Source organism: Alosa alosa, chromosome 18 (genome assembly GCF_017589495.1).
Source record: "Alosa alosa isolate M-15738 ecotype Scorff River chromosome 18, AALO_Geno_1.1, whole genome shotgun sequence".
Taxonomy (NCBI): Eukaryota; Metazoa; Chordata; class Actinopteri; order Clupeiformes; family Clupeidae; genus Alosa; species Alosa alosa.
The window spans coordinates 30,841,765-30,857,224 of NC_063206.1; the positions used below are offsets into that span (position 1 = coordinate 30,841,765).

The following is a 15,460-nucleotide window of genomic DNA, read 5'->3' on the forward strand; positions in this document are numbered from 1 at the left end:
ACATCGAAGGAAGGCAGCAGGCGCGCAAATTACCCATTACCGACACGGTGAGGCTACGCATATTCAAGTCTTGGACCACTGACTGCAAAAAGATAACCTATCAAGATTTATGGATCTGCCTTGAGTCTATGCGGTCTTATAACCTCATGTGAATGGTTCTGTTGCATCTATGCAGAGCTAACCTACGCAAGTGGCACACAATTTACAGTGTGAGGAGGAGCAGCTTTATTTATTGACCAACTATACAGAGGTGAGGTCTGCTTCACTACCTCTGCTTCAGTAAGCATCTTCCCTTTTCCAGCTTCTAGCTATTCATCAAGTTATTATTAACGTTGCTCATCATTTTTATAACAAGACACTATGCTATAATGTTATTTTGTTGACTTTCAGATTAGTTGCTGCTGCACCAGGGAGGAAAGGTCTATTATGAGTTTTGTACATCACTGCTGGCAGGCATAGGTAAAATGAATGAAACATTGAGATATCTTAATATAACTTCCTATGTATTGCCATACCAAAGTCACATTTTGTGAGAAACTACACATAAAAACATTAAATTCCATCTTGCAAAAATAATCAAATATTTTCTCCAGATAACATTGTGATACCCATAGGTGGCCTGGTTCTTGGAGTATAAAAAGAAAATGCATACAAATTATATTGTACATACTTGTCTTTGTAGCATGACTTGAAAGGGTTGTGGTCCCCAAGTGATTCTGTGCTGAAAGGATTAGCCAATTGCAAGTTTCCAGAGCTGCCTGAGTGCCCATAATCATCCATGTTCTTCCCCACCTTCTTCCGTGCCTTTCGCTTCAGGACTTCAACATTTTCTTTCCACTCACTCTCCTTCCTGGTCTCCCAAAATCCTTTCTCTTCTACTTCAAATGGGTTATGATTTCGTGGAAGTGTCGCATACTTCTGAGGCATACAGTCCCTATTACTGTAGACAGAATCACTCCTCAATGTTTCTGAAGACCCTTCTGCTTGATTTTGAAAGTGCCACTGAGATGAGACATTTCCTGTTGACAAAAGCCAGACCAAAGAGTGTTTGCATGAAACAGGGTAGTTTAACAGCAGAAGAGTTTGCCATATGCATCTACCTATCAGCAAGTTTAAACGCAGGAACTTCTCAGCAACTGAATTATGCTGTGCACATACTAAATACAAGGCCATTTGAGCAGTTGCTTGAGTAGCCAAAAAATAATCATAATAAACTCCTTAAAACAAGTAAAGTAAACAAACCAAGAACAAAGAATTATGTAGGTAGTTTCACAACAGGGCTTTTTTCAAAATAATTTCTGTTTTTCTTAAGGATACAAACTTGTATCATGGCACCTGGTCATTGATCAGTCTGCATTCTTCCAATACTATAGGTCATTTAGGATATCTTCTTCTATATCTACAGTATATTTACACCATCAGTATAAGGTTAAATATTTGGATAAAATTCTCTTTGCATCACCTCTTCTTTTAACAGTCTGACATCCTGTGTTCTCCTTCAGAGAATCAAGGTTATATATTCGAAACCATACATTCTCTTTCAGTCAAGTTCACTCAACGTTAATCAGTGGGAACACATATACTACAGCAACTCATTGGCAAGGATTGGCATTCACACATGCGACTTGCCACCAGGTTTCAGCTCACATATTATTTATATAATAATAATAATAATAATAATAATAATAATAATAATACAGACAATCCCTAAAACAATTTACAAAACACAAAAATAATAAATCATGGGCATTGGTTCTGTCCTGGCATTAAATTATTTAGGCTAAATAGCAACATGGTGTTGTTGAACTGTCCAATCATTGTAACATGGGGTCAGGTGCTCTTGAACGTCCAGCCAGGCCTGCAGGCCTTAGAGCTCCGGAGGCATGGCTCAACTGTTGTTCAATCAGCAGTTTGGTGAACCTTCAAAAGCATGAGACCCTTCATCGCTAATGTGACATTTTTTACATCACCATCCAAACCGGTCAGACACTTGTGAAGGCAGCTAGCATGAAAGCTCAGCAACAGCTTGCTAGACATTAGGAACAAGTTCCCACAAAGGCAAAACACCAGTGTCTTCAAGTCCCAAGAGATCTCTCTGACCAGACGCTGGATGGTCAGTCCTGAATCAGCAATTGTCACTGCAGCAATTGTCACTGCAATCTGTTATATTTTACACCTGCAAATTGTTGTTATTTGTATGTCACTTTGGATAAAAGTGTCTGCCAAATCCTATAGCCATAACTACATACTGTATATCTAACAAATCCTATAGCCATAACTACATACTGTATATCTAACAAATCCTATAGCCATAACTATATACTGTATATCTAACAAATCCTATAGCCATAACTACATACTGTATATCTAACAAATCCTATAGAAGCCATAACTATATACTGTATATCTAACAAATCCTATAGCCATAACTATATACTGTATATCTAACAAATCCTATAGAAGCCATAACTACATACTGTATATCTAACAAATCCTATAGCCATAACTACATACTGTATATCTAACAAATCCTATAGAAGCCATAACTACATACTGTATATCTAACAAATCCTATAGCCATAACTACATACTGTATATCTAACAAATCCTATAGAAGCCATAACTACATACTGTATATCTAACAAATCCTATAGCCATAACTACATACTGTATATCTAACAAATCCTATAGAAGCCATAACTACATACTGTATATCTAACACATCCTATAGAAGCCATAACTACATACTGTATATCCAACACATCCTATAGAAGCCATAACTACATACTGTATATCTAACAAATCCTATAGAAGCCATAACTACATACTGTATATCTAACACATCCTATAGAAGCCATAACTACATACTGTATATCTAACACATCCTATAGAAGCCATAACTACTGTATATCTAACAACACTGCTGTGTCCCTACCAAAGCTGACACCAAAGCTACACCGTTGGGTTACTGTCTTTCTCCATATATAAAACAAGAAACATTTGAAAGCAATAAAAGGCAACAGTAGTATCAGGTTGTGTTGCTCACTGCACATTCATAAGAAGTGTGGTCTATATCCAGGGTAACGGGGAATATAAACTGGTGAATCAGTCCTGGCTTTTATGACATGATTGCTCGTTAATAATACAGGGCAGTTTTGTTAGTTTTTGTCTTCCTCATAGATGCCCCATTAATTTCTCCAATAGTGGTAATATTTTTGCAGCAGCCAAAGTGCACGTCCATTAGCATTAAACTAAACCTATTTAGGTTCTAGTAAGTCTCTGAGTTACACTTCCAGTCCAGTCTGTGAATATTTTCCTACAACCCCAAAACAGAAAAAGTTGGGACGTTGTGCAAAATGCAAATAAAAACTAAATGTGATTATATACAAGTCTCGTAAACCCATATTTAGCAGCAAAAAGGACACAGACAACATATCTAACGTTGAAAATGAAAATTTGGACTATTTCATGGAAAATACATGTTTACAAATAATGAATACATAGCATGTTTACCACTGTACTGCTTCACCTCTTCATTTAACAAAATTCTGTAAATATTTAGGAACTGAGGAGAGTATTTACTGAAGTTTTGAGAATGAAATGTTGTCCCATTACTGCCCAATACAATCAGTTGCTCAACAGTATGGTGTATTCTTAGTAGGGGTGTAACGGTACACAGAAGTCACGATTCGGTTCATACCTCGGTTCGGACATAACGGTTCGGTACGAGTTCGGTACAATGGAGGGAAAAGCAAAACAAACTTTTTTTTATTGTACATGTCTCAGGCTGTACCACCTAGTGTCATAAAGTCTCTTCCCTGAGCTATCTGCAACAGCCTGAAGTGTGTAAGATGTAGGCTAAACAGTACAATAAGTACACAGACTCGTGTAACTTGTAAACAAAATAAGACAATCAGCTATAAAACTGAAAATAGGCCTACAGCATCTGTTATTTCTGAAAGTGCAAATTAGATAGAATAGAATAATATTTTTTAAAAATCCACTTAAGCAAGGCCTTCAACATCTGTGTTTAGTTGTATATGGAAGGGTCTACAATTTGCCTCAATATATTTCAGTGTGTGTACAGTAATAATCTAGCCTACTAACTGTGAAAATATCACACTATTTTGCCTTCTTTTAAAAAACGAAATTGCTCCTTTCATTTCATAAACAGACAACTAGAAGTCACGTGACTTTGCCCTTCGACGTTAACTCACCGTAGCATGGTTTGTTTATTAGCCTGGTTATAGCGTTGACACTTTCTGTTACTGTCCATGCACTTAACACTACCAGCTCCTCATGTGAGAAGTTACAAGTTACCCCAACATAAAGGTAATTACCAAGCGATTTACATAGCTTTCTGTCATTACGAAATCGTTTAATTTATGCCATAGGTTTTGGCCCTATTTTGTATGTGTATCCAAAGGCTTGTGAAGCGCAGGGGAAGTTTTTTTTTTCTCGTTTCAGTGATTAGTATCATCTGGGTGTTGGCTTTGAATATGTGTAGCATGTTATATTTCCACTCACGTACCCAACAACTGCTGAACAACGCCGACACACATTCATATTATCCACCACTCTCTCGCTCGCCTGTAACTGTAACTGAAGTTCTCAAACTTGCGATCTTAAAGAGACCAGCGGATCCTCTAACTCTTGTGGGTCGCACCTTAGTGCTGCTATCTCTGACTGACTGACTCAACCGACTACCTGACAAAAAAAAACATAGGCGCCAATCAGAGCTTCAGAGCTAAGGAGGCTACAGATTAGCGTTAAGTGTCGCTAAAGAACTCCCGTAACTCTCGTACGGTAGGCTACTTAACAGTAATTGCGCATGACATTAATTAATCCGCACACGAGTTTTATGTATTTTTATACGTATATCCGTGTAAATTCATGCACCGAACCGTGACGCCCGTACCGTTTCGGTTCAATACGAATACATGAACCGTTACACCCCTAATTCTTAGTAATGTTTTTCGTTCCATTATGCACCTAATTGGACAAATCTGGACGGCAGACAGGCCATTTTAGCACATGGACTCTTCCTCTATGGATAAATACTATTTAAATATGTGCAGAATTCATTTTGCCATTGTTTTCCTAAAATATGCAAGGTCTTCCCTGGAATAGATATTGCCTGGCGATGGCAGTATAGGTTGCTCAAAACCTGTATACATCTTTCAGAATTGATTGTGATTTGCCAAATGTGCAAGATACCCATGCTGTAGGCACTAATGCTCCTCCACACCGTCATAGGTGTTGGGTTTCGAACTGAGCACTAAAACAAGTTGGATAGGTTGGATACATGGATAGGCCCTCTCCTCTTTAGCCCAGATGGTGGTATTTTCTGTATCGTGTCTCAATACAAGTTTGGTTGTTAAAATTTTGGCTGCAGTTTTTGAGTATCAAACTGTGCACATAGACAATGGTTATCAGAGGTTGTCCTGAGCCCATACAATAACAGGTCTGGAAACAGGTCTGGTGTTGATGCAGTGCCATCTGAGGTCCAGAAGACCACGACTATCCAATGTGTTTTTCAGCTCCTTCCTTTGTTCGCAAAGATTTCTCTGGATTCTCTGAATGTTTTAATATCATGTCCTGTAGATAATGAACCCCCCAAATACTTCACAATTTCATCTTAAGAAGCATTAAAATGACATTGTCTCATCATTTGTGTACACAGGTTTACACAGAGTGATGAATACCCCTACATCTTTACTTCTAAGAGACCCTGCCTCTCTGGGATGCTCTTTTTCATACCCAATCGTGTTGCCAGATACCCTAATTAGTTGTGAAACATTCCACCTTTTGTTTTCTTTATCATTACACACCTTTTCCACCATTTTTTTTTTTATCCCTGTCCCAACTTTTTTTAAAAACATGTTGCTGGTATCAAATTCAAAATTAACATATATTTTCCATGAAATAGTCAAATTTGTCATTTTCAACATTTGATATGCTGTCTGTGTCCTTTTTGCAAGTAAATTTGCAGATTATTACATATTCTGTTTTTATTCACATTTTACACAGCGTCCCAACTTTTTCTGTTTTGGGGTTGTAATTAGATTTGTTTTTTATTGCAACCATTTATGCCCTACCATATTTTAAGGCTAAGGAAGAGCTCACTTGCAAAATACACTGGCTTATTTAAATACATTTTCATAAATCATAATTTTATTCAGGTAATTTGAGGTAACAAAATGCCTAGAAACAGATAGCATATGTCGATTTTCAGACACGCCTTAAATGAATATGCACATATTTTGTGCTTAGACAGTTAAAATAAAGCCCCTTACCTTGACTTGACTTAATCACTTAATAAACAAGAGTTTTAAGACGTCTCACCAAGACAAATTTGCTTAAGGCACTGGCAGCCAAATTTGCTTGTGTTCAGCTTGTTTAGTTCTTTTGGTGTCGTTTGCTCTGATGCTGCAAATAAAATTGCACTAGAAACAGCAGACTGGTAAACATATTCAACATTCTGCTGCACACATGAAAAGACCTCAAGAAGTACACTGTAGTCTGCGCTTTCCCTTCCTGTAGACAGCCTCAGTATCGCACTTCCAGTCCAGGTTGTCAAGGTGTACACCCAGGTATTCGTAGTTTTCCACTACCATCACTTCTTTCCCCATGATTGAAACTGTTTTCACCTGTTCAACTGTGTCTTGGTCCTCCTAAAGTCGTAGTAGTCCTAGTCATCTCCTTTGTCTAGGCCACATTTAAGAGGAGGTGGTTGTTTCCACACAACAAAAAGCTGTCCATCAGTTCTCTATTCTCTCCTCCATCCCTAACACACCCCACAACTGCAGTCATAAGAGTATCTGCAGATGATCTGCAGAGGTGCTCCTGTGCTGCTGACCACCATCAGACACACAAACTGTTGTGATGTACAATGCTTCTTTTTTTGATTCCATGTTTCTACCACATTGTCTTGCAACCTTTTGGCATGTGGCAGTGTCATTTTCAGTTAGAACAAAACATATTGGTCAAGAGAAAATCAACATTAAATCAATATTTGCCAGGGGTATGAATAATTTTGTTCTCAACTGTATATAGATTTCATTGAAAATCTGTTATATTTTACACCTGCATAAATGATGAAATTGCAATTACCATTTATTTTGCACAAACAAGTCTCTACTCAAATTGCTTGTTAAGAACAAGACAACATTTGTGAATGCCAGAATCTTAGTGGAAACTACGTAAGTGGGTTTTAAGAACACATTTCTTCGTAAGAACTGTTGGTGAATGATGTCCATTGTGCCTGTATGTGAGTGTGTGTGTGTGTGCCAGTGTATGTGTGTAAAAACTGCACTGCCAATGTATCTGTATCTACATGTGTATGTGTATGAACATTCAGGGTTTCCCGCAGCACTTTGCAGTCAAGGCGGCCGCCTTGGCAAAACACGCCTGCCGCCTTAACTACATCGTCAAAAAAAAAGTAGTCCACCATGTTACTCTGTCCTGTTTTCTCCCTTTCATTCCAAACCGTGACCAACGCCAGTCTCCCTTCTCCACAGAACGCATTAAGAAAATAACAAATGTGTCATGAGTCGAAAAATGATCAGTTATTATAATCTACATATGTGATATGGCTCTGAATCAGAGCTAGTGAGTGGAGCTGAGCGGTGCAAATACTGTATCCCGCTCCTCGCTCAGGTGGCTGTTTATAGGCCGCTCCTCCGCTCAAATTCGCAACAGGTCGCTCAGCTCAATTTCGCTCCCTGCTCCACTGATAAATCATCCTGCTCCAGTGAAATCACTCCATGCTCGCTCCAATTTAAAAGAGGGAGAAATAATCTACAGGCCAAATTGTCACCTTAAACAGAAAACTTAAATACCAAAGAACTAAGAGCAACGGCAATATATTTCACTCAGAACATTTATTTTAAAAGATGCAACACCGATAGTGCAACAACAAACAAGCTTGGCAACGTTAATACTCATAAACCTAAAACTAAAGGAATCAGTGGGATTAATTGCCTAAAGAATACAGGCTTAGCATCCAAGTTTTACTTTAACCTTCTACTTGACATGAAGCTTATTCAAATTGCTCACGTTTTTCTTTGCTTTCCGTAGCACACTCTCATGTTTCTGCGAAATGTGTCCTCTTAGATTCTAAAATGAATCTTTACTCATTGAAACTGTATCACCACATGGTTATTCTCACTCTACATTGTTAGTATCTAGTTCTTTTGTAGGAATAGTACACGTGTATGACTTATCAGTTTCCTTTCTAACAGTAGCGTAGCCAGAAATGTTCAAATTGGTGGGCACAGAAAAAACGGGTGAGCAAAGCGAATTTGATTGAACATAAGAGAAATGCCTAGATGAGATACACCCATACCTGTCAACATTTAGCTTTCCAAAAACGTTTCAACAGTTTCAACACTGCATTTCGGTCGTTGCTTTTATCTTACCATTACCTTACGCATGCCAGTTATGTATCCACCAGCTGCCTGCCTGCAGCCTACTTCCAAAACTCCAAAGCTGCTTGCTGTCAGATTTGGTTCCGAGGGCACAAGTTCAGTGTATCAACAACACTCAAAAACAGTTTATGTGATGTGTTAATCAATTAAATTCCCAACAATTTCACCACTGCTCATTCTGGAGTAGGCAATTCAGCCCGCTTGCTTACGACGAGACGCGCAGTCGGCACCCGCTTCCTTATTTGGTTTTTGGGTTGCCAGGTTTTAGCCTATGACAAAACGGTTGAAATTGAAACTAAGTGATCGTGTATGTGTAGGGTGTATTTCATACACAATCTGGCAACCTGAATGGATCAATGATTTTAAAATGAAGTTTGATGGCCATGCAAATAGAGCATCATCACAGTCGGAAGTAAATTTCCCCCCTCCGAGAGAGCTTAGTTTCGAAGTAAAATATCCCCGTAAAAACTAAGAGAAAATCCAAAAAAGTCAAAGGTACACCCCCCCCGTCGGACGACCTATCACCTTGACTAACACATTTCCTGCGGGAAACCCTGACATGTGTGCCAATGTCTGCATATATGTGTCTTTGTGTATACCTGTGTGCAGGGGCGGACTGGGACCAAAAATCAGCCTGGGCATATTTGGCCCAAGCGGCCCTCAAATCGGCCGGGCACACCTAATTAAATACAAAATCTTTGCATTACCCTTAAATATGCATATATTTGAAACTGTCATGGAACACTGAAAGTGATGTAGGCCTCATTGGCTATCACTCTGACTGATCAGAGGTAGCCATTGAAGAATGCTATTAAAATTGTCTCCTTAATTCCAAATGGAGACACCTCTGACAGAGTAGATTCCAGTGTAGTTAAGAGCAGGTAAAAACTTGAGGCTGGCTTGCGAAAGAATAGTTCTTTATTCTGGATATAACAAACAGAGTTCTGGTAGCCCTGTGGTACGCACAGCAGAGCATAGTGTTGCAAAGTGAAGCCAAGGTAATCAACTAAGCGGAGATCTATACAATGCTCATTGTTGTGTCTATACAACGCTAATTGCTGTGGTGAACGGTTCGCGAGAAAAGTAAATAATATCATTTAATTTAATCATAAATTCTACTGAAGGTTTTGCGTCCATCTCCCTACCCATTCATCTTGGCGGAATACTTCACGAACCCCTCGTTTAACACATGACAAACCACATATCAGAATAAACAGCAGACCTTACAGAAGACAAAGGTGTAAAGCAGTCCCCTGTACAGTTAGCTGTTCCAGAGTAATCCCGTTTTGAATTTGCAGTAAATTTCAACATACATGGATGTCTCCAAATTTGGGCTTTACGTTTTACACTGTGTTTGTTTGTTCCACATTATTTTATAACGGGCCAAATACAAAATAAATATTACAAATGTCGCCTAGATATCGGTAAATCAGAGGACAGCTGACTAAGAGTTCGTGAAAGTAACCTTAATGATCACAAAATGCTAAGCATGCATCTAGGCTATTTGACTTTCTTAAAGCTGAGCTGTGCTTAAATTGTTCAATACATGATTTCATAACAAGCCAAATATCAAACTAGATGTACCGCATAGTGGTACAAAATATGACCGCCGCTCAGTCCTGTACATCCGTTCCGCGAAAATAAATCACACTTCAATTTGTCTCCATATTTTACTCCATCCCCCACTCTTGAAACTTTTGTGTATGCTTGTTTGGCATGCCTGAGTGTGTGTGTGCGGCTGCACAGAAAGTACCCTACTGGAGCTGAAAAGGTGAATAGATTGTAGAATAGCCAAAGAAGATGTAGAATTGTTATAAAACCTTTAAAATCTCTAAACAATCACAAGTAGGGCAGTTCATCACAGTTCATCCATTGCAACTGGATTGATGAAAGGTCACTTACACCTGTAGGCTACATTGTATTTGGGAAAAGCAAAAGGTATCAGCATAATGTTATTTATTTATTTATTTTTGATGTATTTATAAACAAAAACATCTCTGTCAGTTCCATGCCGTTTTCAACAGCTATCAAAAAACAAAGGTCATTTTTGGATGGATGGATTTTTTGTGAATGTTTCTTCTTCTACATAAGATTTTAGTCATCTTTAGTTCATGTAATACTTTATTGTCAATGCACAAATTAAGTAACAGTAGTCTGAAACGTTATTGTTAATGCACAAATTAAGTAACAGTAGCCTAGTCTGAAACGAAATGCTGTTTTACATCTAACCAGTGGTGCAAATAACTGACATGTCCAAATGGGCCTTGATGAAATGCGTCGCTAGACTGTTCATACACATTTTAACGGGCCAAAGTTGAAGAGCTTTTGTCCGTTATTGTTAGTGCAAATATAGGCTGATTCATGTTCCCTTGCATTGTTTAACTGAGGTCCATGGCTAGTCTGGCTTTCATCAGACCAAGCTCAATCTTTTAAGAAATCAAAAAATAAATAGCGGGCAGATCAGGCTGGGTTCACCCAGCCTAGTCCATAGGCACCCGATATTGTTTCATTTTCCGATTGAGATATACACGCTCTGGCTATTCTAAATGCAAAAATGCATCAGGGAGTTATGACAAAACGGTAACTAACAAACTAGATCCTAATAGAAAGTTGTTAGCTTCCCTAAGCTACAGGTAGGATTATAAGGTAGGCCTATTGACAACATAAATTGTCAATAGGCTATGCTGGCGACACAAATAAAATCTCCTTTGAAACCAATGGCTTCGCCTTTACAGTATCAAGCGGACTTAAACTGTCATATCGCGGCGAAAAGTTGTAATAACATTCACGCAGCTCCATGAGTCAAGGAAGGCCGAATGAAGTAGCCACTTCTAAATGGGACCCACTACACAGTAGCTTAAGGTGTTTTGCTAAAGCAGCCATAATGAAATGAAGGTGTCATTGTTTGATACTTCACACACACGTGCTTTTTAATTTCACAGACTACAACTACCAAGCTGTAATCAAAGCACATCGATTCCCCTCTCACACCCTGCACGCACTTAAAACAAAATAAACAGGCGTCTCAGTCTCAATGATGTATAGGCAAAACTGTATCAGACCGGGTGTAACGTTGGTAAATCTTCCATTGCACAGAATGATTTTTTTGTAGCACGTGCAATAAATGACAGTCGAAGATACAAACAGTGCTGCTATACATTTTGCTTGGTATAACCGCATTTATAGTTTTCTACAAATGCAATAAATCAAATGCCTCCATCACTCAACCAACGCTTAACGGTAACATTACCTAGGTCCTTATTGATATTACATGATTAACGTACCTGCAGTAAAACCAAGCATGTCCGATAAACATCCTCAGATTTATTTCGGCTTCAAGAAGAAATGGGAATTACACTTCATGTGAACATCGCCCTATCCTTATTAGATGTTCGCTGCGGTAAATTACAGTCCTTGTATGAAGCGCCCATTGTTTTTTTTCCAACCCACTTTTAACTTCCAACAAAATTACGCCTCACTGCAACGACGCGCCATCTAGTGGACAAACGACTACTTCGCCAATACTGAAAATGCAGCCATGATGATGATGATCCTACTGATTTTCATTTTTTACCGGGGGCAAATCACAAATGAGTGATTATGAGCCAGGTTGATGTGGGCCCTTGAGACCAACATACCATAAAAGATTCACAGAGAACTGTGTCTGCCCTACCCTCCTTTCGGGGGGTCCAGTCCAGCGGGGGGGCTGCAGATGAAAACGAAAAATGACGGTTCCATGCTATCCATGTGGGGGTACATGCTCACCAAGTTTTGTGTACCCCCGGTCTTTCAGTGTCCCGGTATCCGTGTTGGTGTACGTCACTAAATGTACACATAAATTATTTTATTGTAAGGCCCCCATGAACGAAAAGTACACAAAACGTGGCATGCATTCAGAGGGTGTCATAATGATCCTACACTTTTAATTTTGTGCAGTTTTGACCTTGTCAGCCAGAGATATTGAGATGAAAACACCTAAATTTTTGCTTTTAATTTTTTAACTAGGTGGCGCTTATACATGAAATAAGTGGTAATGGGATGGGTTGACATGCCCCTTAAGACCAACATACAAAAAAAAGGTGGACCTCCTAGGCCCCACGGTTTTGAGATATTCACAGAAAACTGTGTCTGCCCTACCCTCCTTCGGGGTCCAATTCAGCTGGGGCTACAGATCAAAACGAAAAAAACGATGGTTCCATGCTATCCATGTGGGGTTACATGTCCACCAAGTTTCGCGGTACCCCCGGTCTTTCAGTGTCCCGGGAATCATTGACGGAAATTTGGGCATCTAAAAAAAAAAAAAACAAAAATCTGACTAAACCTATATGACCGCCGCTTCGCTGCGCGGCGGTCATAATAAATGTTAAATATAGCCTAGATATCTGCAAATATTAGATGATCAGATGATTTACAGTTATATGTAATGCGTCATGTTTCATGTTTTTGTAATGTTTCATACAGTGATGCAGGTCTACTACAGTGAATAGGCTAAATACAACTTTGATCATTTTTATAGCCTACTACTGTATAGTTAACATAGATAGATAGATAGATAGATACTTTATTGATCCCCAGGGGAAATTCAAGACAGCCTTCAACATTGGCCTTAGTGCCCTGACATGTGGCCTTTGTGCCCTCCACTAAATATGCCCAACTGAAGGCCAAGTGGCTTTGCCCCCAGAATGTTGAAATTCCAAGCCTGGCCAGAAATATGCCTGCCCTGCCCTAATAAAGAAATATTTGGTTAACTGCGAGTGAATCCCGTTTGCAGCCGTACAAGAAACGCAGGACAAATGAAACATTCTGGTTTTCTCCGAGATGATAGACAGACATCGTTTGGACAAAATATAGAGCATATTAACCTCCGTTGCTCAGCCAAATGCCTTCCTGTTACGTCCTGTTATCACGGAGTTACAGGCGATAAACGATTTTTGATGGTCACAAGTTTACTTCATTAGCGGTTTATTTTTTTAATTATTAAAGAGTGTTTTTCATTTAAAGGTTTGACTTTGTGCTTATTCAGTAGAGCATTCAGTACTCTTCCCAATCCCAGACGTTCACATTGCATGTTTGTTTGTAATGGATGCAACCGCGAGATAGGCTACGCGTTTGACTGCAATGAGTTGTTAACAGACATGAACCAAGACATTTAGCCCAGCAGCAATCTAGGGACTGTTCGTTATTTATTGAAGGGGCCACCGGAGGAATTTTGAGTGCTTCAGTCAAAAGTTGCATCATTGCTTGGTTACGGGGACGCTGGCGAGACACGCTGCTCCGTCTGGCATCATGTTTTTGTTTGTTTTTATGTAATGTTCGTAATTTTATGTAATGCCATGTTTATTTTTTGTATTGGTTTGTCTAGTTAAATGTTTTCCCTATTTATTTACGCTATTTTTGATAGTTTTCGTGTTATTCTTAGTCCTTTTTACTCCTAAGTCAGCTGATGTCGTTGACATTTGTCCATTGGGAGCTTGCTATGGCTAGCTTTTGCCCTAGCTGGGCATCGGACATCCTTCCATCTATCCGTGAGCGGTGCAGCACTTCACTGTCTGGTCGAGGGGATCTCTCGGAACAGCTGGACCGAGGCTACTCTGCGAAAGATCTGCCGTGGCCGCCGAGCTGTTACTGACCTGCGAGCTGCCATGCCAACTGCAGACTAACTGGGCCTCTGACATCCTTCCATCCATCAGTGAACAGTGCACTTCACTGTCTGGTCGAGGGGATCTCTCGGGACAGCCGGACCTAGGCTCTTCTCTGCGAGAGATCTACCGTGGCCGCCGAGCTGTTGCTGACCTGCGGACTGCCTTGCCAACTGCAGACTGGCGTTAACGGTGAGGAGCTGCATTCTCACGGAGCGGCAGACGGTCGCTGTTGGGTCCACCGAGTTGCGGATCTGTACGATCGCTCAGTACTTTGGACTGTGCTTCCATCATCTCCAGACTGCAGTCTAGCAGGCCTAGCTTCTGACGTTGGCGTTGTCTCCGGACTGCCAGTGAGTTCACCGGGTTGGTCAGTTACTGAAGAACTTTGTTGGCATTGGATCGGTTGTGAAGACACAGCTCTGTGTCCTTGGACATTTTCGGCTGGTTTGGAGATTGGACTAATTTTAACATCACTTTTTCCCCTTTTAAAATATATTTCCTTTTTTTTTATTTGTTTTTTTGTTTTGTTGTCTGTCTTGTATGTCTTGGTGTCACGGGTACGCTGGCGACTACGCCGCTCCGTCCGGCATTTTTTTGTATTTGTTATTTTTTAAATGTATTTGTCTTGTCTTGATGTCATGGGTACGCTGGCAACTACACCGCTCCATCCGGCATCTTTTGTCTTGTTGTTATGTGTCTTGTTTGTGGAGCGCTTTGGATTGCACTATGTGCATGTTAAATGCGCTTTAAAAATAAATCTGACTTGACTTGACTTGACCCTCCCTGCCAATTGGCTTGTCTTCCGCCCACGCTGTTTTTGCGCCACAGCCACACACTGTGATAACGTTCTTAAATCAATCTTTTCCCGTGAGCTTGCATGCTACCAGTCCTTCCTTTTCAAATGTGTTGCGCCTGTTTGCACAATTTCACAAATAATCATATGTGATTAATAATATGACAAATAATCCCTGTGCACGGGGACCGAAACAATGCATGCTTTTTCTGTGTTTATCATGTATTTTAACTTTCCCCCGTCTTGCTGTTTTAACGTTTTCCCGTAGAATACTCTCATAACAGCCCTGCCATCGGGCCTGTCTCTGTGTTGCCCTGTTGCTACCCCTTGCCCTTCCAACGAAACAGATGTCTTCAAATCATCGTTTTCCTTGCTTGAAGGCGAACTTAGAGTGATGTTAACCTATTTAAGTTTAACGGCGTGATTGTCGTGAGAGCACGATTCATTGGCGCTTGCATGTTCGGCCTTATGTTTATGTGCGCACCTGAAGCTACCCCTGTTTGTATGTTCACTCCAAGTTTGCCTACCATAACTTACCAACTCTGCACTGTAAACCCTAACTGGCTATTTATATTTTTCTGTGAAATAAGCAAATG

At 39.9% G+C, this 15,460-nt stretch overlaps 1 protein-coding gene across 1 annotated transcript in view; it reads right to left on the minus strand.

Annotated features, from left to right (window-relative positions):
• Nucleotides 1-15,460, minus strand: part of LOC125311712 (rab11 family-interacting protein 2) — an 89,032-nt gene that overhangs the window by 30,139 nt on the left and 43,433 nt on the right. Inside the window, exon 3 of the mRNA XM_048270001.1 lies at nt 671-1,019. Coding sequence (XP_048125958.1) covers nt 671-1,019 — 349 coding nt within the window. The remainder of the gene's footprint in view (nt 1-670; nt 1,020-15,460) is intronic.